The sequence below is a fragment of the Neomonachus schauinslandi genome, chromosome 12 (assembly GCF_002201575.2).
Source record: "Neomonachus schauinslandi chromosome 12, ASM220157v2, whole genome shotgun sequence".
NCBI classification, from domain to species: Eukaryota; Metazoa; Chordata; class Mammalia; order Carnivora; family Phocidae; genus Neomonachus; species Neomonachus schauinslandi.
The window spans coordinates 63,303,405-63,327,651 of NC_058414.1; the positions used below are offsets into that span (position 1 = coordinate 63,303,405).

At 43.3% G+C, this 24,247-nt stretch overlaps 1 protein-coding gene across 1 annotated transcript in view; it reads left to right on the forward strand.

Moving 5' to 3' along the window:
* Positions 1-24,247, forward strand: part of BMPER (BMP binding endothelial regulator) — a 243,759-nt gene that overhangs the window by 217,963 nt on the left and 1,549 nt on the right. Inside the window, exon 14 of the mRNA XM_021699372.1 lies at positions 12,826-12,956. Within this exon, the coding sequence (XP_021555047.1) occupies positions 12,826-12,956 (131 nt within the window). The remainder of the gene's footprint in view (positions 1-12,825; positions 12,957-24,247) is intronic.

A 24,247-nucleotide genomic window follows, 5' to 3' on the forward strand; every position in this document is an offset into this window, starting at 1 on the left:
CCCATCCTAGTGCAGCGATTGGATGTGAATACTGGTTTATTGTGGAGCCAAAGGCACGGCAGATGCTTGATGAAAGGCACCCAGCGTCTGAAAAAGTTCACCACATCACTGCGTCCTCTGGGGGCGGGGCCACCACTGCCGCCCTTTTATTAACACACGTAGTGGAGGATTTGTGGACTTGGCAGCCCTCCACGGCCTAATGTGAGAAAGGCCTCTGGAAAGATCGGCCCCTTTGAAGCAGCTGGGCTGGGGGTGGCTGCCGCGTATGGCCGGGGTGTGGCCTCCAGATGCTGATGCTCACTGCCCCTCGTGACCATGCACTCCCAGTGCCTGCCTCTCAGCCGGCAGCCGTGGTCTAGACACGCACGCCTGTCCTGGCACGCTGGGCCACGAATGGCAAGATTTCACAGGGGACTGCTGGGGCTGGGAGTCCCCGGGGGTGCCACCCTCAAATGAGAGAAAGAACAAAGCGCCACTTATGTATGCTTCTCACGTTGAGCTTCGGCTGGGCAGAGAGGAGACCCTGCTCTCTGCCTGGCTTCCACCTCTTAGCCTTCATGGCCCTGTATGGATGAATTTCTCTCTCCTCCTTAACAACTGGGCAGTCTGTTTTCTCACTTACTTTTCATGAGGACCCCATGAGAGATGACACAAGGAAGGAGCCTCCTTAGTTCAGTCTCACCCTGCCCTCCCCACGACACTGTGCAAGTCCCAAGCTGAGGGCAGGCTCTTCTTTCCTTCTGGATTCCCCACTGAGCCCAGCCTGTTGTTTTGCACACAGCAGACACTCAATGAATATTTGTCGTGTTGAATGGAACAGTTGCAAAGGTGATGTGTATCTATGTTGGGGGTAGAAATATAATGAGGTGGGCTTGCCACAAAGAAGAGATATTGAAGATTTTCTCAGTAAAGATTCCCCTCTCATTTCTGGAAGGTCTTTCCAAGCGTGAATATCACCTAGTTTTTAGAGCTAGTTGAGCACTGGACAAGTCCATATTTAGACGTAGAGTCCTAGATTGCTAGTACAGTAATGATTCTGCCATTTTACTAATTAGGAAGCAGGAACATGACTGGCACCTTTGGCCTCTCAGTAGTTACCACCTCAGATATGGTACCTCCTGCTTAGGTGAAGGGTCTGGTAGTCTTCTGTACTTCAGATTCTTTGCAAAAACAAAGTAGGTCAAGCTAGATATAGTGCACAGGTAAAATGAGATTTTTCGAAAACCAAAAAAGCGTAGGCTTTTTCCCACTGATGCCCCACCTCGCCTGCCCTCTTGCAGGGGGTGCCTCAGATCATCTACCCTCTGTGGCAGGTGCCCAGGAGACTTTTAGATTATGTGGGGATATAGTCCACCAACCAGTCTCACCGTTGTTTTACAGTGAACGTGACGGTGATGAATTGAACATGTTTAAGAGAAAAGTGATTGATTTTCTGACAAGCAGCGGTTTTCATGTTCTGCTTTATCAGCCAGCCTCCCCCCCCCCGACCCCCAAAAGTGGAGTAAGGAGCAAATGCTGGATTAAGAATTGAGGTTACTTGGCACTCTAACTCGCGGCCACTAGAGGGGGGTAGTGACCAGGCTTCCCCTTCCCCTGGCTGGCTTGTGAGACATCTTTGCCCAAACTGAAACAGTGAGTTCTCCCTCGGAGAGTGACACCCCAGCAAATGTTTGCTAATCATGGTCAGCTTTTCCCCTCCATGGAGGCAGTGTTTCATACTCAAGCGAAGATATCTCATTTTCCCCAAGAGGAGTATTTTCTAACCATGTTAGGGGTTGCGGAGTCTCTGGATTTGGCCTCCTTGAAGTTGTAGCCCCTGCGCCTGGGACAAATAGCAGGATGGTGCACACACCTTCCCCCACCCTAAGGCACAAGAAAACTTAACTATGAGCCTGGGGATTATAGTCTCCACATACGCTCTTATAGATGACTTTATCAAGGGAGAAAATATTTTAGGTTCCAGAACATGCATGATGGTTGTTTGGTCTCTACTCAGAGCAAGTGCTAAGGACACCCGTTAAAATGAGCATCTATGGAAAATCATAAGCATTTCTATCTTTAGAGGAGGGCTCTGTGCCTCCTATGTTATTCCACAAAACAATCTCTAGCTTTAGAAGGGTGTCCAAGGCTGAGGACCATTTCTGGAACTCCTGTGCCATGCTAGCTCCTGCCATGCAGGTAATGCCATTTGCCTCCTGGGGAATTTAACCCTGGAGGGTTAAAGCAATCAGTATTGTTCAGTATCTGGAGAAGGTATGTTAGGTAAAAGTGTAGAGTCCCTAGGTTTTAAGTTGGAACTACATACATACAAGTAGGCAAATGTATACATGACAGGAACAGAGTGCAGGCAATCAGAAAAGAGGTTCATTGTGAATAATTCTCAAAATGGTTTGGTAGGCTGTTCCCTGTTACTTTGGTAGTTGGATTTTTATTCCTGTCGGGGCAGAAAGAGAGCAGTTACAGGGGGAAGGACACCGGATGTTAGAAGGTGAAGAACACACGAGGCTCATGGTGGAGCTGGGGAATATCACTGAAGTGTCATCAAGGGCCCGGGCTCGCTGACTGATTCCGGGTGGCTTCACATGTCACCCCTGTGAGTTCAGGTTGGAGATGATGAGGATTTGGATCCCTAGAAGAAAGAAATGTCTTCACAATAGGACCTGCCAGGCTGCTGTGTGAGGAAACGAAGTCTTCGGCAACAGGTTGTGTGACTGTTTGTCAGGGACTCCTTGTTTTGGCCCCCTTTTTTAATATTGGTGGTTGGACCACATGACCATCAAATCTGAGATCTGGTGATTTGGAGACTCAGCACTTCCCCTTTTGCCTGAAATTTCCTTTTCCTCATTATGGAATGAAGCAAAATTCCACACATCCTTCAAGACCCAGCTCTCATGTCTTTCCCACTGTGTGAAGCCTTCTGGACTTAGTCCTCCGTATCCCATTGGCACTAACTTCCTGCCCATAACAGCCTTTGCTATGTCATTTGGAGTTTGAAGGTGTGTCCATCTCTGTTCATGTCTGTGCCTTCCTTTGTGCCACAAACAAAAGGGCTCAATGAATTCATTCTTCGCATGTAGGAGTGGGCTAAAGGTCTAATGTCTATGTGTCTGTGGGGGTGGGGATCAGATGAGGCTGGGTTGCAAGTGAGTGCAGTATCCACAACCAGAGAAACAGCTAGACTCCCAGATTGTCCTGCCCCGTTTCCTTAGATCAAGTTTGTGAAATAAACAAGCTCATCCAGAAATACCTGGCCTTGCGGTGCTGTCCTGGGAACCTATGCAACCACAGAGCCAACATTTAAGCCAATATTTGATATCAAATATTCTCATCAATATTTAAACCACTGTGGTGCCAAACTGTGGCTGGCTCAGGAAGGATCTGGAGGGAGCAGCCTGGACTCCCTAGGGGCTGGCTCTGCAGCTTTTCACTCCACCCCCCCATTAACAACTCAATAAAGCAACCTCATGTTTCCCATTCTTGAATCTTTTGGCCCTGTTTTTTATGCCAATATGCTGGGCTTTTTTGTGAATTGGTGAGGGTGCCCACGTAGTATTGAGAAGAGCAGAGGTAGCCACTACTGAGTTAGGCATGAAGCTATTTTCTTAGGTATGATGTGACAGGGCTGTGCCTTCTTCTGGCTACTACCTGTAGTTACTTCTGTGCAATTCGGGTTAGGGATGTCAGGGCAGAATTTCAAGGATTAAAGTGTAAGCGAATTTCTTAATAATCTCTTAGTAGTTAAACACACTTCCGCCCACCCAGCCAGGACTGTCTCCCGAATCCTCTCCCTTGCCCCTTCCGCACGGACGCCCAGACACTGACAAGCCTGAGATGCTTTCACTTGCTTCTTTGAACTTCTAGATACACGGGGCAAGGAAAGCCACCTGAACCCAACGTGGTTTTCTAGTCCTCTTCTGGATTAGCAACATGTTCCTGTTGCTCTCAGGAAAGCTGGCTTCCAAACAGAACAACACAGTCCGGCCAAAGACCCTTCCTGGTGGCGGAGGGTAAAAGCCAAGCTCTGGCTCTGGCCCCCGGATGGCGCAGGCTGCTGTCAGTCCTGGCCTGCCCTTCTTTTCTCCCAGAAGCAGTGTGGAGAGCTCCCGATGGTTAGCATATCTGTCTTTCAAAACTCCGTTTGGGTGGCAAACACATGAACACTTACCTCTCTCTGACAAGGGTGGCCTGCATGCCAGAAAAAGCAGAGCGAAAGCCACTTGGTATGCTGTTGCTAGGAAGCAGAGAGATGTTTGATGTTTTGATTTTAGCAGCCTTTGGAGGCTTGCCTTTTTAATAACGTGAAGAGCTATAGGTTGCTCTTACAATATTGAATATGTGCTTTTCTGAAAAATGTGTTATTAAAGCAGGGTACTCCGATCAGATCCTTTGTTCTGCCATTCATTAAATTAAAAAGAAAATCCCCTAGGATACAGGAGAGGGGTGCAAGAAGTTCAAAATGAAGATGAAAGGTTCCTATGGAAGCAGCATAGTTCAGAGGTTGCTGTGGTGAGCCACCCCGAGGCGGGGGGTGGGGGGCAGACCGTGTTAACCACTGGCCGGGGAGGAGGGGCAAGGACAGAATTCACGCTCTTCAGATATCAGGGTCGAACTGTGACTCCATGGAAGCTGGGGAAAAGTCATCAGGTCATTCTCATTCACTCTTTTGATGATTCACCGTATTTACTGAGCTGTGTATTCAAGGCACTGTGCTTGGCTGGATGAACAAGGTCCCCCCTCTCAAAGCGACAAAGAGGTAATTAGGATTCAGAGGGCCTGTGGCAGGATAAAGATGTAGAAGGGATAGGACCCAGTAGGAAGGGGCTGACTTTTCCTGGACCAGTCAGGTAGCATTGTGGAGGAGTTTGAACGGAGTCTTTATTAAAGGATAGACATCAGATTCTTCCAGCAGGAAAAGACGAGGAAACACAGTCAAAGCAGGAATGGCAAGGTGGAAGGAAGCCTGGGGTAATGAGCCATTCCCTATGACTGGGTAAGAGAATGTGAGTGGGGAAGAAAAAGGGATGATTTAGACTGCTAGCGACTATGAATTTGAACTTTCTCTGTAAGTGCCCAGGATGAGCCAGAGTGAGCCTGATCTTGATCTCACAACATCTGTAAATCTCTCTGGGGAGAAGAGGAATGGTTTCCTAACACAGATGGAGCCGCACTCTTGGTACCACCATCCAGTAGAAACTTTCTGCAGGGATGGAACTTGTGTAAATCAGCACTGTCCAGGATGGTGGCCCCTAGCCATGGTGGCCATGGAACCCCTGAAATGTGGCTAGAGTGACAAAGGAACCGAATTTAAAATTGTATTTAAATGTAATGAGTTTAAATTTCCATTTAAACAGTTCCACGTAGCCAGTGGCTTCTTTCTCGAGCCTTTGCAGGAGGCAGTGGTTGTAACCTAATGGAGGGGAGAAGCTGATGGGGGCTCTCCTGCGGATAAATCGTGGTAAGTTGGGTTTCAGGGAGGGAGCTGACCCCAAGGGGGTTCCCATACCAGTATAGTGATGCATGCAGTTTGGAGAGGCCTTCGAACAGTCTTACTGAGACATGACACCCCTACCGGAAATGATTAGAGAAGGGGGCAGCTGGTGTGTGACAAAGGGCTGCCTAGCAGGGCACCAGCCTGGGGGGAGCCTGCGGGAGCTCTTGGCATCCTCTCTCTACATCACTGCGGTGCACGGCTGTGTGAGCCCCAAGGAGCAGGAATCCTGCCTGCACCTCTCTGCTGTCAGGCAAGTTGCCAGGAGCAGGGCGGAGAAATCAGAACATCATTTCTCTATACATTCGTCAGCTCCTGTGACAGAAGGCATGCTTCAAAGGGCTCCATAGGTAGGCGATGATTCTGCTTTACCTGTTGAGCTTTCCTGGGAAAACTCTATTGTAATGCAGCCTGTGTTTTCCCACTGGAGCAATGGGTGCCTATGTTTCTTGAGCAGGAACTCAACATCGAACAGAACATGACTGTGACAGAATCATGCCATGAAAACAGAGAAACCAAAGCCATAAATCTTACTAACTACTAAAAGTGATTAACATTCTCCTACATATTCTATAAAACGAATATAAATGTGCAGTATCAGTGCATACTGACTAAGGAAAGAACAACACTCTTCCATTACCACATAAAAATTCAACTCTGCTGTCATAAATTAGATTTTTCTCATACTGAACTATTAAGTGTGATAAACACAAATTGAACACTTGAGTCACAATAGCTTCACCCCTCCCTGAAATGTGAAGTGCATTTGAGGATGCTTTTATTCTTCTCTTAATAAGTTCCTTTTTCTCAATAAATTCCTTCCAGCAGACACGTGCCCAGTTATCCCATTATTCATTCCAACCATTTGGATGTCAAATCCATAGCATCAGTTGACCAATGAGGTGGGAGTCTGAGGATAACACTCAGTGAATAGAATCAAAGTCGTGTCAGGAGGCCTCTGATACACAGATTGGAAATCTTTAGCTGGAGAAATATTTAATATAATAATAAATAAATAAAGAAATATTTAATATGAATGGATGTTCTAATTTCCTCTCATTCTTTATGCTTTATTTTTCTCGCTCCAGTCCCTATTCTGACTGAAGTACTAATATGTCTCATGTTACTCTTTTCGTCAATTTAAAAATACACCGATTTTATCTTTTTAGAAAAGTGGTATGTGTTTATTGTAGAAAGTACAGATATGGAGAAAATAAGCGCCACAATTCTACCACCTCGCATTGACTGCTGTGAACGTTTGGGCCTATCTGTTTTCAGTTATTTTTGTTTCTTATCTGCGACCACACAGTACTGAAACAGCTTTGCTCTTTTTCAATCAGTCCTGCTGGAATGTTTCCTCATATTTTAAAAAACATGTCTGCAGGATATAAAGGTCACCTAGATGTATTTAACTAGCTCCTGTTATAGGCAATTCAGGTTATCCCCCTGCTCTCTTTTTCATTTTAAATAGCATTATGATGAAAACCCCTATATACAGAGTCTTTGTCCACATGCATTACTATTTTCTTGGGTGTGAAATTTCCCTGCCAAAGGAAGGAGCTTCCTTAGGGCCATTTATTAGTATTGCCAAATTGCTCCCTAAAAAGATCTTCTAATGCAGTTGTTTTTTTTTTTTTTTCTGAGTTAAATTTTTTTTTTATTCTTATGTTAATCCCCATACATTACATCATTAGTTTTAGATGTAGTGTTCCATGATTCATTGTTTGCGCATAACACCCAGTGCTCCATGCAGAACGTGCCCTCTTTAATACCAATCACCAGGCTAACCCATCCTCCCACCCCCTCCCCTCTAGAACCCTCAGTTTGTTTTTCAGACTCCATCATCTCTCATGGTTCGTCTACCCCTCCGATTTTCCCCGCTTCATTCTTCCCCTCCTCCTACCTTCTTCTTTTTTTTTTCTTAACATATATTGCATTATTTGTTTCAGAGGTACAGATCTGAGATTCAACAGTCTTGCACAATTCACAGCGCTTACCAAAGCACATACCCTCCCCAGTGTCTATCACCCAGTCACCCCATCTCTCCCACCCCACCCCCCACTCCAGCAACCCTCAGTTTGTTTCCTGCGATTAAGAATTCCTCATATCAGTGAGATCATATGATACATGTCTTTCTCTGTTTGACTTATTTCGCTCAACATAATACCCTCCAGTTCCATCCACGTCGTTGCAAATGGCAAGATCTCATTCCTTTTGATGGCTGCATAATATTCCATTGTATATATATACCACATCTTCTTTATCCATTCATCTGTCGATGGACATCTTAGCTCTTTCCACAGTTTGGCTATTGTGGACATTGCTGCTATAAACATTGGGGTGCACGTACCCTTTCGGATCCCTACTTTTGTATCTTTGGGGTAAATACCCAGTAGTGCAATTGCTGGATCATATGGTAGCTCTATTTTCAACTTTTTGAGGAACCTCCATTCTGTTTTCCAGAGTGGCTGCACCAGCTTGCATTCCCACCAACAGTGTAGGAGGGTTCCCCTTTCTCCGCATCCCTGCCAACATCTGTCGTTTCCTGACTTGTTAATTTTAGCCATTCTGACTGGTGTGAGGTGGTATCTCATTGAGGTTTTGATTTGGATTTCCCTGATGCCAAGCGATATTGAGCACTTTTTCATGTGTCTGTTGGCCATTTGGATGTCTTCTTTGGAAAAATGTCTGTTCATGTCTTCTGCCCATTTCTTGACTGGATTCTTTGTTCTTTGGGTGTTGAGTTTGATGAGTTCTTTATAGATTTTGGATACTAGCCCTTTATCTGATATGTCATTTGCAAATATCTTCTCCCATTCTGTCGGTTGTCTTTTGGTTTTGTTGACTGTTTCCTTTGCTTTGCAAAAGCTTTTTATCTTGATGAAGTCCCAGTAGTTCATTTTTGCCCTTGCTTCCCTTACCTTTGGCGATGTTTCTAGGAAGAAGTTGCTTCGGCTGAGGTCAAAGAGGTTGCTGCCTGTGTTCTCCTTTAGGATTTTGATGGACTCCTGTCTCACATTGAGGTCTTTCAACCATTTGGAGTCTATTTTTGTGTGTGGTGTAAGGAAATGGTCCAGTTTCATTCTTCTGCATGGGGCTATCCAATTTTCCCAACACCATTTGTTGAAGAGACTGTCTTTTTTCCATTGGACATTCTTTCCTGCTTTGTCAAAGATGAGTTGACCATAGAGTTGAGGGTCCATTTCTGGGCTCTCTATTCTGTTCCATTGATCTATGTGTCTGTTTTTGTGCCAGTACCATGCTGTCTTGATGATGACAGCTTTGTAATAGAGCTGGAAGTCCGGAATTGTGATGCCGCCGGCTTTGCTTTTCTCTTTCAACATTCCTCTGGCTATGCGGGGTCTTTTCTGGTTCCATACAAATTTTAGGATTATTTGTTCCATTTCTTTGAAAAAAGTGGATGGTATTTTGATGGGGATTGCATTGAATGTGTAGATTGCTCTAGGTAGCATTGACATCTTCACAATATTTGTTCTTCCAATCCATGAGCATGGAACGTTTTTCCATTTCTTTATGTCTTCCTCAATTTCTTTCATTAGTATTTTATAGTTTTCTGAGTACAGATCCTTTGTCTCTTTGGTTAGATTTATTCCTAGGTATCTTATGGTTTTGGGTGCAATTGTAAATGGGATCGACTCCTTAATTTCTCTTTCTTCTGTCTTGTTGTTGGTGTATAGGAATGCCACTGATTTCTGTGCATTGATTTTATATCCTGCCACTTTACTGAATTCCTGTATGAGTTCTAGCAGTTTTGGGGTGGAGTCTTTTGGGTTTTCCACATAAAGTATTGTATCATCTGCAAAGAGTGAGAGTTTGACTTCTTCTTATGCAGTTGTTATTAATATGGGGGTTGAGATGAGAAAGACCTGAATCACAGTCCTGGTTTTGCAGTTCCAGATCTGAAGTCAGCCATGGGGCCTTGAGCAAGCTAACACCTCCAAGCTCCGGTTTCCCCAAAAGTGGGCCAGTAATAAGACGTGCCTCAGCCCCCATCGCTGTGTGGGCTAAATGAGCTAGTCCACATACAAGCCGACGGTAGCAAAATGCCCGACATAAGAGCTAAGAGTTGTTCGCTCTGCCAGCTGAGTAGGGACCCTCTCTTTCTCCATTCTCTCACAGACCCTGGGTATGATCTTGTGTAAAAAAGCATCAGCTTGACAAGTGGAAAAAAAAGACATCTTGTAGTTTTAACTTCTGTGACAAAACACATCTCCCAAGCCTTTAAATATATGTGAAATATTTCAAGCCAAGGGTGGCTTTGACAAATGTTTTTTCTTCCGGTGTTGTTGTTCCTCATGAGTGCTAAGTAACAGAATTAGCTCAAATCTTCCTTTGTTTTAAAGGGCAGATCCATTGCGGACTGTGTGTGTGCCCTGCGTGGCCTGTTGTGGAGACGGAGGGCGGCTATGCAGTGGTTATTAAATGTGGGCTTCCACATTAAATGTGGGCTTCCACGTTTTCGCTCGACAGTCTCGGTGAATTGGATTTAGCTGTCCCTAGTTTATTTTAAATCGTATAAATAGCTTCCTAAGACAACCAGTAGAAAGACAGAGAAAAAGAAGGAAAACGTTCACTAACAATTCTTTTACCCAAACCAATTAAATTCTGTTCACTGTCTACACAGTTTTATGGAGTCAATGTAGTTGTTCTTTCAGATCAGAGGATGTGTTTCTTCATGCGGAGACCACCTCGTTCCCACACGAGGACCATCATTTCATCGGGCCCACTCGGTCCCACTGCATCCCCATCGCGTCGGTGGGACCCGTGCCCAAGAGACCAGCACTGCACGGGCCAGGGAAGTCCCCAGGGAGTGAAGCCGGGGGCGGGGATGAGAGGTTAGCACTAGCAGCCGAAGCCTCTCTGTGAAGTCTGAGCTGAGCGGGAGTGTGATGGGTGTGGGTTGGTCTGAAACGAAAATGAAAACAGCAAAGGCAGTGGTGTTGAGGAGTGTTGGTCCTCAGATGTTTAGAGGCTGTTTTAAGAACAGGCTTTAGTTGGCTTTCCTCAGAAGCCTGGAGGCTCTGCAAGAATTTAAAGACACAGCACTGTGTCTGGTACGGGAAAGGGTTTGCGAGTGAGCATGATTTCACAGGGTTTCTGTAATGCAAGTGGGAAGAGGTATTAAGAAATACAGTCTTGGGGCACCTGGGTGGCTTAGTCAATTAAGTCAGTTAGACCTTAGTCATGACTTTGGCTCAGGTCATGATCTCTCAGGGTCCTGGGATCGAGCCCCACGTTGGGCTCAGCATGGAGTCTGCTTGTCCCTCTCCCTCTGTTCCTCCCCATCCCGCTCTCCCTCTCTCTCTCCCTCTATCTCTAAAATAAATAAAATCTTAAAAAAAAAGGAAATATAATCTTTATTATTTCAGAGAGGAGAGAGATCTGTTTTTCTGTCCTATATCAGTCATCAAATAATTTTCTGTCTTAAGTATCAGTCATCAGATAATTTCTCACTTGATGACACGGAAGAGGCTCGTCAGGTTTCAGTACAGTTGCTCTTTTGTCCCTGTTAGTTCATATTTCCAAGGCTGTGTTCTTGAGGGTTGGGCTGTTATAACTTTGCGGGTACACGGTGGGTCTATTGATTCTTTAATATGGTTTCTGCACCTAATTCTTGTTCCAAGTAGGCAGTGCACCAGCCTTTACTCAGAGCTAGCGGGCCACCCTCTGTAATCTGATGTGTACACACGTCCCACACCAAGAGAAAATGCTGGTGTATTCACATTGGATTATCACTTCCTGGTCACTTTTCAAGATCATCTGTGCTGTTTGTAATCTTGAATATTATTATTATTATTTGTTTTTGCTTTCAGCCTGGAATTAGATTCTATAAGGAAGAGTTTTCGCTGAACAAGAGTATGGAAAAAAAAAAATAAGGGTAGTTTAATGTTCTTAATCTTGAGGGCCTCATGCATAAATGTCAAATTTCCACTGTTGCAAATATGTAAGTCAAGTCCAAACTGGGAGGGAATGAACTTACTGGAAGGTGAAGATGAAGATGGTTCTATGGCATAAAAGGAAGAGCCTGAGTGTGGGAGCATGTAATTTAATTCACTCTTTTACCACTTTTTAATGGGACTTGGGCCTATCTATTCATTTGTAAAATGGCCTCTTTATTTATAAAATAGGGACTCTGTTTTGTCCAATGTAGCACTCATTGACAGACACAAGCACTTTGTAAATGGTAATAGGACATACTAATGTAAGTTCATTACTGTGTCCTGGAGGTTAATGTGCTTGAAAATTTGTTAGTTTACATTTGAGTCCGTTTTAGTTCTCCTGATGTCCTGGCCCATCATTTCCATATTTAAACTTAAGCTATGAAGACCTTGGCTCAATCTTCTTTATCTTTCAGTCTAATGAGGAGTTTGAAAGTTTTGCTTTATTTGGAATTTATCACCCCACATTCTAAAGAATGAGGTTCAGTGTTTCTCAAAAAACTTAAGATTCCAAGTGACTGCAAAAGTGAATCTTAATTGTACGTCTTCAGAAAGCCCTGCGATTTTCTTTTATCTATTTATTTATTTATTTATTTATGTATTTATGTATTTATGTATGTATGTATGTTATGTTATGTTAGTCACCATAGAGTACATCATTAGTTTTTGATGTAGTGTTCCCTGATTCATTGTTTGCGTATAACACCCAGTGCTCCACGCATTACATGACCTCCTTAATACCCATCACCGGGCTAACCCATCCCCCCACCCCACTCCCCTCTGAAACCCCCAGATTGTTTCCCAGAGTCCATAGCCTCTCATGGTTCATCCTGGGATTTTCTACTTTCATCAAGTTGGTCACTATTTTGGTTATATTGAAGTAGAAACTATGATTCTTAGAGCTATTCACAAAATGACAGCACTTGGATGGTGACTGTAGCTTAGGAGCTGCCTTTCCAACATGGTAACCTCTAGGCATATTGATTATTTGCATCTAAGTTAATTAAAATTAAATCAAATAAAAAATTTGGTTCCTCACACACACTAGATGCAGTCTAAGTGTTCAATAGCCAGATATGGGTGGTAGAACTGCTTTGGACAGTGGAGATTGTAGAACATTTCCATCATTGCAGAAAGTTCTCTTGGACAGTCCTGCTCTAGAAGAAAAGAAACCTAATATCATGTTGTTCAGAGATACCCAGTAAGGCTTTATGCAGAACTTTTATGCCATTTTTAGATTTCCGACCTAAAATAGCAATCTTTAATGGCCAATCAAGGTTTGACATCCACCCACCCACCCCTTTCTGCAAGTCATATTTAGGGTGTGTGATAATTTGATATTTTTACATGTTCATTTCTTTCTGTTGGGTTCCTTAGGTCCTGCGTGACAGACATGTGTGAATGTCCAGTCCATAAAAACTGTTACTGTGAGTCATTCCTGGCATATACCCGGGCCTGCCAGAGAGAGGGCATCAGTGTCCACTGGGAGCCTCAGCAGAACTGTGCAGGTGAGAAATTCCTGGTGTATCCATCCAACAGAAGTTCCCTACAGCTCCCAAAATAGCAATGGAAGAGACTTGCTGATGTGGGCCACACCCCCTCTTGGCCAAAGGGAAATTCCATCAGTAGTCCAACTGGATTGCAACTTGATAAAATACAAGGGCTTCCCACTAGGCAGGATAGAAAGCACTTAAGAGAAATGCTTTGTGACAAGCACATTTGAACAATTTAAGGATTTCCACTGTTGCAAAATCCTCCCAACCTCAGGCTACCAGCTGGATGTACTTAGCACGTGGACAATCACAGCTGGGGCTTAGGTTATGTGTGGAGCAAAGAAGATTCATGATGATTACAGTCATTTAAGGTCTTCAGGATAAGTGTGATTTTTTTGAAAGAGAAATATTGTTAAGCCCTAGCAGAATGTTCTTTTGCCTCTGAGAGATTTCTATATTCCTTGTTAGAGCTCTTTGATCTCCGGCAAGTTAATTGGCTTATTTGAGATCTGGAAAATGGACTTCTTTGTTCATTCAAGAACTATTTCTTACCCAGTGGCTACGTGCTGGGCATTGTGTTGAGCACAGCGGGTACTCTGGTGACTCTAAGAGTAGAAGCCCTTGTCATTGAGGTGCCCGCAGTCCAAAAGGAGAATGAGACAAAAATCGTAACTCTACAACAAATAATTGCTAAGTATGTTAAGTGGGATGAAGGAAGCAAATAAGGCAGAGCAATAGAAAGCAAATGGAGAGGGAGTAGGTGGCTCCTTAGGTGGTGACAATGGAAAGCTTCTCTGAGGCTGTGACATTTCAGCTGAGTCTTGAAGGATCGAAGGGAGTCAGGGCAAGCATTCTACGCAGAAGAAATGTATTTGATGGCCACAAAGTAGGAATAAGTTAGCATGCTCTCAAACTGGAAGGGAGTCAGTGTGGCTCAAGCACGGTGGGCAAGGGCATAAAATGAGGGTGGAGGAGAAGCAGGAGCTGGATCATGCAGGGCTTTTCAGGTCTTGGGAAGGTGGGTAGTCTTTATTCTAAGAGGAGTGGGAGCCACTGGTGGGCTTTAAGCAAGACCTTTCTGCTTTCCAAAGATCACCCTGTGTCCAGGCTACTGTTGGGGGGGATGGATGGGCTGGGGCAAGATTGAAAGCAGGTGACCAGGCAGGAGGCTGCTACAGTAGTGGTGGTGAGCCATGGTGGCTTGGATTAAGATGAAGGCAGTGTATGGGGAGAGAAGAAGAGAGATTCCCACCCTGGTTTGGAATTTTACAATAATATCTATTGAACAGAGTGATAAGCATCCGTGATATATAGATACAGATATATATTCATATATATATTCATTTATATTTATATATGTATGAAACATCTGGAAGAGTGTCCAACTCATAGAAGCAGCTGATGCTATTTAGATTTGAAGATGAGATGATTGAATATTTATCACTTACTTCAGGTGTTGGCTGACATTTTTCTGAAAAGGGCCAGATTTGCCTGGAATGAAGAGACTGGAGTTGTTACTAATTCTACACCAATCCTAATAACCTTAGCTCTCATATTAGAAAAGAAGGCAATTCGTGGCACTAATAACTCTAGAATGCCTATATTGGTGGAGGACGCGAATGGTCATCTGGTTGGAAGGAGGGTCAAGAAGAATTGCGTTGAAGCTGTGTTTTCAGTGCAAGGCCATCTTGTTTTTGTTTTTGTGTGTGTGTGTGTGTGTGTCTGTTTTAAGATTTTATTCATTTATTTGACAGAGAGAGAGACACAAGGGAGAGAGGGAATACAGCAGGGAGAGTGGGAGAGGGAAAGCAGGCTCCCCACCGAGCACGGAGCCTGATGCGGGGCTCCATTCCAGGACCCTGGGATCATGACCTGAGCCAAAGGCAGACGCTTAACGACTGAGCCACCCAGGTGCCCCCAATCTTGTTTGAGCAGTGGGTCTCAATCTGGCTGGACACTGGAGTCACTAGGGAGTTTAAAAAATAAACCAGAAACCTGTGCCTGGGCCCCATGCCCAAATAGCCTGCTTTAACTGGCCTTCTGTAGCTTTAAAACTTCTCAGGTGAGGGGCACCTGGGTGGGGCAGTCGGTTAAGTGTCTGACTCTGGGTTTTGGCTCAGGTGGTGATCTCAGTGTCCTGGGATTGAGCCCCACATCAGGCTCCATGCTCAGCGTGGAGTCTGCTTGAGATTCTCTTCTCCTTCTACCCCACCCCCCCCATGTGCTCTTTCTCTCAAATAAATAAAATCTTAAAACAAAATAAATCAAGACAAAACCAAACCAAACCTTCTCAGGTGATTCTGACCTGCAGCCAGAGTTGAAACCACTGAGTTAAATGATGTACTGTAAGGTGGCTAACAGAACAAAATAATAATTAAATAAAAAAAAGAAACCACTGAATTAATTTTTATGCCTATTTGGGTGGCTTTGAGGGGGTAGGATGCCAGGTATTTTGGGGTTACTAAAACTTCTCCAAGCTGCCCCTTGACAAAATCACTAGTCTGTGTTCTTGAAAAGCACCAAGCCCTTTTACGTTCTTCTGACTTTTCTTTTGGAATTTGCTCTCTCCTCCGCAAACCCAAGTCCAATCTTTGTATCTGAGTTCACTTTCCACAGCAAGAGTGCCTCTCTGTCAAAGGAGTATTGATTGATAAAAATAACTCCTAGTAATGCCGGCAGGCTGGACCAGAGGACCCAGAGGGGATCCTGCAGGACCAACCAAGAAGGTCCTTGGCTTCATACAGGATGGAAAGCAAACATGAGCCAGGAGGCAGTGAGAGCAGAATTTATGGACGGTATATATAGAGAAGATACAGACAGAGCATCTGGGAGACTCAGAATGGGAATGGAGGATGAGTCTCATCTTTGGGTGGGGTCTGGAGTCTTTACTGACAATTGTGGTCTGGTGCACATGTCTTCTCAGGCATATAGGAACTGGTCAGAACAAGGACAGGGTCTAGGTGTCCATCATGAGTCACTTATTCCCTGGAACCAGGGTGTCTTGGCATCCTTGAGATGTCTAGCGCTAGTGGTCTGGAATATGCACATGATGACTTCGCCCCATAATTCCTTAGACATTACCTATTGTGCTGGAAGAATCCAAAGAAATAGTTAACTCCTCGTCCCTTACAAGGAGGACTTACATTAAGACATGTGTAGGGTGGGAGGTGCAGGTCCTAGCAAGAATAGAAGCAGGAAGGGGAGCAAAAAGTATATTTTTATCAAGTCCTTCAGTTTCCCTATCGCAATAGTATGGTGTGGCTGAGGCTTCTAAAAAGTAAGAGGAAATGGCTTACCTCTCACCTAATGCATCAGTGTGGGGTGGGTAGGGTAATCAAGGTGATGTTTTTGAGGGACCAGCCGTTTCAGTTCATCTTGACTACTCCTGGTTCCCTTTCTCGCCTTTGAGTCCTCCTTCCCTTGAATCTACCAGAAAATGAGTAAGATATATGGAGGCAAGCCCGATGCATCCATCCTCTGTGGTTTAGAACTCTGCAGAACCTTATAAACTTTATTAGCTGTGATGGTGCTGTGGTAAAGCTTATATTAGATACACAGTCTAGGAACACTCTCTTCCTGGCCTGGAACTCTATGTAGCACCATCTGAGTGCACACACTGCATTTGAGGACTACACATTTCCCCCAGCATCCTGATTTCAGGAACCGAATCTCAGGAGCTAAAATTACTTTTCTAATGGATAAGGAATATGGCTCTTGAAAGGTTCCATTTACCACTTAAAATTAATGGAGCCATCTGAGTGAAGTATAACTCTGTGCAGTTGCAGGGAACCCTTACACACACACACACACACACACACACACACACACACACTAAGCTTTCACATATTGGCAGCTGGTACGTGAAAAATAAATTTACAGAGACATGCAGCATCTTTCAGTAGATCAGTTCCAATTGATCAGAAATACTGAAGACCATAAGGATACTCTTTCCTTGTTTTTAGCTCCCAGATCTTTTGACTTATGACAGCACTTAAGGCCACTTAATACAGAGAAAAGAAATTTTCCAGAATAAAAAGCTTGGAAGTTGAACAGATAAGAAGCCAGGCAGGCAAGAAACTCTGAGCAAGTGACATTTGCAAGACTGGACTGGATTTTAGCACTATCATGACTACCAGCAGGAAGCATATGTGTGGCTGAAAGGACTGAGGGCACTGAGGTTTAGCATGTGAATTACCGAATACAATACACTTGGCAGTGGGCCATCATGAAGGTCTATAATAAAAGTTTAATAATGACCCTTTATATTAATATTCACCATTTTCTAAGCACTTCTTTGCCCCAAGGACTATACTAGTACTTTTATGACATTTTATCTTGTTAAGCCTGCATTATAATCTATGTGGTAACATTCTATTACCCACATTTTACTGGTAAGGCCATTGAGGTTTAGAATATTTAAGTGATTGGCTGCCAGTCACAGAGCTCAAAATGAGTAAGTTGGGGATGAAACCCAGGTCAATTTGCCTTACAACCTCTATTGTTCATCATTATGAAAACAGACCTACAAGAGCATTGGAAAAGTATATTTGAATATGAATATATATTTATTTGCATATTTACATAAGCATCAATGAATTTATTCAAGCATTTGTTATGTAGATCTCTCCAATTTCTATTCATTTGTGTCTTGTCACTGATGGTTGTTACTTGGTAACTTTGCTCTGATCTTGCTCCTGCATCTCACTTTGCCATCCTTAACGGATTTTTGGCCACCTCCCTATACCTGATGCTAATCATCACTGCACCTTCAGTAATACATCTTATAAGTGGGAAAGGTGCTGGGATATTCAAAGTGTATCTTTCTATAGCACATCATATAGTCTGCTGGGTTCTGTGAGCCTTTTCGTCTGTTTTTTTTTTTTTTTCCTACAAATTCCAGGTGATTCTAGCCCCTTCGCTGTAGCAACTGCTTTCATTATACACATTGAGCTTTTCCTTGGCTAGTTACTGGATGCCTCCCGTAACAGTTTAGGAGATAAAGTCAGTATGGTGATCTTCAACACCCAGTAGGGAGACATGGAGACAGCTGAGTTCCAGAGGGCACAGAGCCATGCTTATTGAATTTATTAATAAAGCCAACACCTAGCGCTTTTATGGGTTATCACATAAAGTAACACATAATACTGCTTGTATGCATTATCCAGTGGCTGCTTATGTGCCCCCTTGAGAATAAATACATGCCAACCCTAATCACTTTAGTAGTTTGCTGGTTTTTAAAAAAATTAATTTAACCAGATGAATCCTTTTTTAAATGTATATGTACATATTGATCACGTTTAGGTTTTAAAAAATTATCTTTTGCCTGTTATATATTAGAAATAACTTTGAATTCACAGAAGGGTCAAACAGGGTCTGAGTCAGTATTCACTTTCTAGGATCATGTAAAAGTTGATGATCAGTTTGGACCCAGGACCCTAATCATGTCATCCCCCAGCTAAGACCCTTCCAAGACTTCCTTTGCCAAGACTTAGAGCCCCTGCCTACTTGTCTACCTTTGTCTCCCTGTGTCTCCCTCCTCAGATTCTGTGCTCCCACATACCAAATTGAGACCCTTGTTCCCTGATTGAGCCAGGCCGTTTGTTGTTGCCCACATCCTGCCCTTGCCTTCTCTCTTCCTGGACAACTCTTCCCACCACAGTCTGTCTGACAGTTGCTACTCACCTCTTAAGACCTAAGTGGGCTCTGTTCTCTGAGGTCTTCCTTGACGCTAACCTACTCTCAATGATCAAGTTTCAGTGGTGTGAGGTCTGGAGCCAACGAACAAGAAAGAATTCTTAAGACGTCTCTGGTGCAAAAAGGTGATTTTATTAAAGCACGGGGACAGGACCTGTGGGCAGAAAGAGCCACTGCACTGTGGTCTTGAGGAGTGGCTGATTATATACTCAGGAGTTGGGGAGGTGAGGACAAAGGGGGTGCTCAGAAGGACTGTCATATGCCAAAGAAGACTCTCAGGATACTGGAGACCTGGTTATTGTCAAGCCAAGGCTGTTTTTTCCTCTAATGAGGCACTAACAGGAAGACAGTTGGGAGTTTCCTGGAGGAATGTTCCATTCTTCCTATCACACGTCCTTGTCAATGGGCTTCAGGTTTAGAAGAAATTCAATTTTATTTACATTTCCTTCTGCCTCAGCTTCCCTCAATTTTATGGAGGGGAGGGTGATGTTAGGGCTTCAGGAAACTGAGTTATGGGTCTCTGGAAGTTAGGCTATTGATAAGAAAAGCTTCTTCCTTGTAAATCACTAGGACATTTGTAAACTGAGGGAGACTCCTGTCCTACAGGAATGTGATCTCTATCAGTTAACCATTTGTTTTTCCTTTAGGGCAGCCAGGAGTGTCTGAGGAATGTCACATATATCCCATGAGGGGGCGGTGTAGGGTGTCAGCTTCTGCTTTGTCCTCAGCTAGCCTCTGCTCCCTCATCATCAACATGGAGTTGATGTCTCCTTCTTACTCCTCCATGGTACTTTGCTTTCATGATCTAATATGGTACTTCTTGCATTTAATTAAGAATCTGTTTACATGTCACCTTCACCTGTTTGGTTGTATGCCCAGACTCCTGTAACTGGAGATCAGAGATGGTATCTTATTCACATTTGATTCCCTGGCCTAAGAGAATGCCTACCACATGGCAGATATGTGGGGGAGGTTTATTAATTTGAACTGAAATGCAAGTGGTATTTGTTCAATGAGAAAAGATCCCCCCCTTTTTTTCTAGTAGTTCTTCATTCTCTACGTTCACCTTTCTAGCCATAGATTGTGAAGGAAATAATCAGTGTTCAGTTAGTCAAAGGTGAAATGTCACAGCAGAGCATCAGTAAGTTAAGTGGTAGAGCTAGAAGGAAGAATTGAGAGGTCAGAGAGAGGAGGAAACATGAGAGAGCTCATGTCTATGAGAGCATGTGGGAAAAGGAGAGAATAACGGGTGAGAAAGAGGAAATTCTATCGAGTTTTCATCCTACAAATGATCTTGCAAGATTTAAAGGGAAGCAAATTATCTGGAGGGTCAAGTGAGTTCAAAGAGGCTTTCTGGAAGCAGCTGAGTGGAAAATGAACTCCAGTCCAGCCAAATGTAATCCACACTGGGAAATGAGTTGATGGATTGAGCATCATTAAGATTAAATCATCATTCAACACGCACTAACATTTATTAAGCTGTTCCTCTGTGCTTGGCCCTGTGCCAGAACCTTGGGTCATGGTAGACAAGGACTCTGCCCACAGGATCAGGGCCTCAGCAGTTCACCCTCTTCAACCAGGGGTGCTTGTCATTGGTAACTATGACAGGCACCCCTGGAACTCTTTATTTAAATCTACAGCTACTCGAGCCCCACTGTAGACTCAGAGCAAAAATCTTTAGGGAATGGGGCTGGGGAATAACACCTTTTAAAAGATCCTCAGGGGACTCTTGTAAGCATCTCTGATTAAGAACTATAGCTGCACTGGAACTGGGGATTAAAATAAATAACTGTAACATGAAAAGTGCTCTGGGGTACAGAGGGAAGAAGGATATTCTGGGGGAGATCCAGGAAGCTACTTGGAGGAGGTGCCGCTTGAATTAAGACTTGGAAAATGATGACATTGGGAAGAGAATCAGAACTAGAAATTAGAGACGACACTGTAGTAGCTGATAGAAAGAGAGAGAGAGAGAAGACAAGACAATGTAAGGGAAAGAAGAGAGTAGGCAAAGAAGCCCAGGAGAGAAGGTGTTCTCAAGGTGTTAGGAACTGGGGAGTTCAGCATCATAAGATAAAGTGGACAATAAGGCCAAAAATTTTGTGGAGAGGTTATGGGAGGATGGGGCCAACCAGTGTATCAGTAGATATAGTCATTACTGAAAATTTTGGTGGGAACTGCTTCAGTAAAGTGGTAGGTGAGAAAGACAGGTCACTAATGTTGATTAATTGCAGAGGAATTGAATAAAATGACTGTAAACTCTTTTCTGGGATTTAGAGATAAAAGGAAGAAGAAAATAAGTCTGATATGTTAAGGAATCTTTTTTTGTCAAAGATTAGCATTGATCTGAAAATGTTTGTAATATTTAGAAGATGGAGCCAACAGAGAAGAAGATAAATGTGCCATGAGAAGGACAACTAATAGAGCAAGTTCCTGGAGGAGATGGGTCAGAAACCAGAGTGGCAAGTAAAAAGATGGGTGCAGATGCGGTGGAGAGGTGGTAGGGAGATGAGTTAAGGATGCTTGTGTAGATGACCTAAATCCATCAGTAAGGGAGTGTGGGCGGTCTCAGACTGCGGAAGAGCTCCAGTAGAGTTTTAGATGGAAGATGTTGGGAAGCTGCCAATCTTGGGAGCTTCCATTGTGCACTTACTTCCACTTTGGAAATAGTTGCTTTCTCAATTGCTAAAAAGGCATGAGTCTCTGCAGTGATTGAAGCATAAATGTGAGGGTTGGTGTATAGGATAAGTTCTCAATTCTGACTGCATGGGAAAATTATCTGGGCTAGGGTTTTTTTGCGGCGGAGAGGGGAATGTCAGGCATCAGGAAGCTCCCTGATGATACTAATTTTCAGTTTTGAACACCATTGGTCTGTGGAAACACAACAGCACAGGGATATCATTATTGTATATGAATATGCTGTTCAGCTAGGATGTTTCCAAATTATTAGACATAAACAATATATAGGGTATTCTGTTAGCCACTAAAAGAGAAAAAAAACTTTGATGGGATCTGTCAAAAGCCAAAAGATTATCAGAAAAGCAAGCAAGATTTAAAGGAAGAGTTATGTTGTTCTACCCACTCACTCATCCATATACCAATGCATTCAATCACTCAGTAGTCCTCTGACTACCTACTACATATTAAACAGCACACTATTGCTGAAAATAGAGAAACAAAATAGCCTTTCCCTCTAGTGGCCTAGATTTAGTTGGAGAGAGAGAGAAGACAAGGAAACCTATGATTATAATTGCATGTTGCAAACGCAGGAATGGAGGAGGGCAGCAGGTGCTCTGAGCATACAGTCAAGGGACATCTCATCCAGGGAAGAGAGATGGGAGAAAAAGTTGGGAAATGTCCAGAACAGGGGCAGATGGGGTGGATGGTAGTTAACACTCACCAAGCTAGATAATGGCACTAGATCAAGGCAGAGGGTGGGTCTCAGGCTTGGCTTGCCTGGAGGAGGTTCCGAGTAGCCTAAAGAATAAAATTAAATTATAAAAAGCTGAAACAACTTAATAAAGTTACATGGTAGTGGTAATGTTAGGGATTGTAGCATTAACAAGTAGTAGTAATTTTTTACTTATCTACTGTATCACTTGGGATCCAGCCAGAAAACAAATGGCACACTCACATTTGCTAATTGAGGTGAATTTAATAGATGGACTTCTTGAAAAAGAATAAATAGGGTGTAGGAAAATAACAAAGAAAAGCCCAGTGCCCTGGAAATGAACTGTTTTTACTCACAATATTTTGACACCAAATGTGTGTGGGTTTTTCTGATACTAACCAATTCTCCAGTGTTCCAGAGACCAACTGGGTGCCCTACAATTCAATTCAATTCTGACACTAACTACACCGAGTTAGCATCAGATTCCACCAGCTTACGGGCTCAGTGTCACAAGACTGCCCTCACTTTAGATGCTAGCTGCAAGTATTAGGTCCCTCAGTTACCCTCACTTCTGTCTGCTTTGGCTGCAAAGTAGGGGGGAGAGAGGTGTTCTTACAATCCTCCTTTTCTTTCAGACTTAACAGCTAGAATGTCTCACAAAACTCTGGAAAACACTTTATTTACTATTACTGGTTTATTGTAAAGGATACAAATGAACAGAAAAAGAGGTACATACAGCAAGGCACAGAAGGGTCGTGACACAGGAGTTCCGGTCCCAGTGGAGGAAGGACACCACCCTCCCAGTACCTTGATATGTTCCTCAGCTCTGAAGTTTTCTGAACCTTGTTGTTAGTCATTTAAGAGTTTTTATGGAGGTTTCATTATGCAGGCATGATTGATGAAATCATTGGCCACTGGTGGTGAACTCAATAGTCACCCCCTCTCCCGTTCCTGGAGATCAGGTGGTGGGGCTGAAAGTTGCAACCCTCTAATCATGCCTTGGTCTTTCTGGTGGCCAGCCCGCAATCCTGAAGCTATGTAGGGTCCCCTAGCCACCAGTCATGGCATTAGCCTACCAAAGGCACTGCTCCACAGATTTTAGGAGCTGTGTGCCAGGAACTAGGGACAAAGACTAAATATTTATTTCTTATTATATCATACCCTAGCTCATAACAGAGAGGCTGTTATCATTCCCGGGCCTAAACAGTCAAGGGAGGGGTTGGCTATCAGAACTTGGGACAGAGAGAGCTCTTATTAGCTTATTTTAAGTTAGATGTGGTCAAACATGAGCGTTCCGTGGTAACTCTAAATATCTAATTTGAAATATTGAGCATAAGGCGCACTTGCTTGAAAATCAGTTCAATTTTTCAGTTTTACAATTATGTAATTCTTTACGAGGTATTAATTTGCAAACTACATAAACTGTAGTAGAGGTGTTTCAATGGATCATCTTCCATTGTTATTAATTTTGTTCGGAGCGATGTCAAATGAAGCTTAGATTGTTAGTAGTGTTCTTGGAAAGTCCCTCTTCTACATTCCTACATGTGTCAACATTTCTATTCATGAGAATGAGGGGGAACCTCTTTGACTGTCACTGGAAATAACTCAGATAGGAAAGTTTGTATGTCATAAAACTTCCAGAAGGTTTGCAGTATTTTTTTTGATAAATCTATTCATGAATTTTCAGGAACTCTCAGAATATTGTCAGAATCATTTTAGCTCTAAGTAAACAAGGATAGCAAATGGGTTGTGATTTGGCTAGATCATCATTTTTATATTCTCTGGCCAACCAGCCATGCACTTCCGTCTCCCCAGGTACACATCTCATTTTTCCTTACTTGGTTTTTATCCCACTCTTGCTCTAATTTGCCTCAAATTGATCACTATGATTAAAATATGTCATGTATCCTTGGCAGGGCTTTTTTTTTTTCTGTATGTGTAATTCTGTGTATTTAAATATTGATGTAGTTGCATAAAATAAAAGCTCATCACAACTTGAGAGCTTTGAGCACTATTTGGAGCTGAATTTTCACACTGTTCTCAATAACAAAATAACCTCATAGACTTCCTGGTAGCTTCACTAATGGATAGTTTGTCTTCTCTGGGAATAAAAAACTCTCCATTTTATTTTATTTTGAAGTTCGCTAGCCCAGCAGTTGGACCTTTGATGTTGTTTTTCAGGTGCCAGTGATTCCCAAGGTGTTTGAGGAAGGTCGGAGGTTGG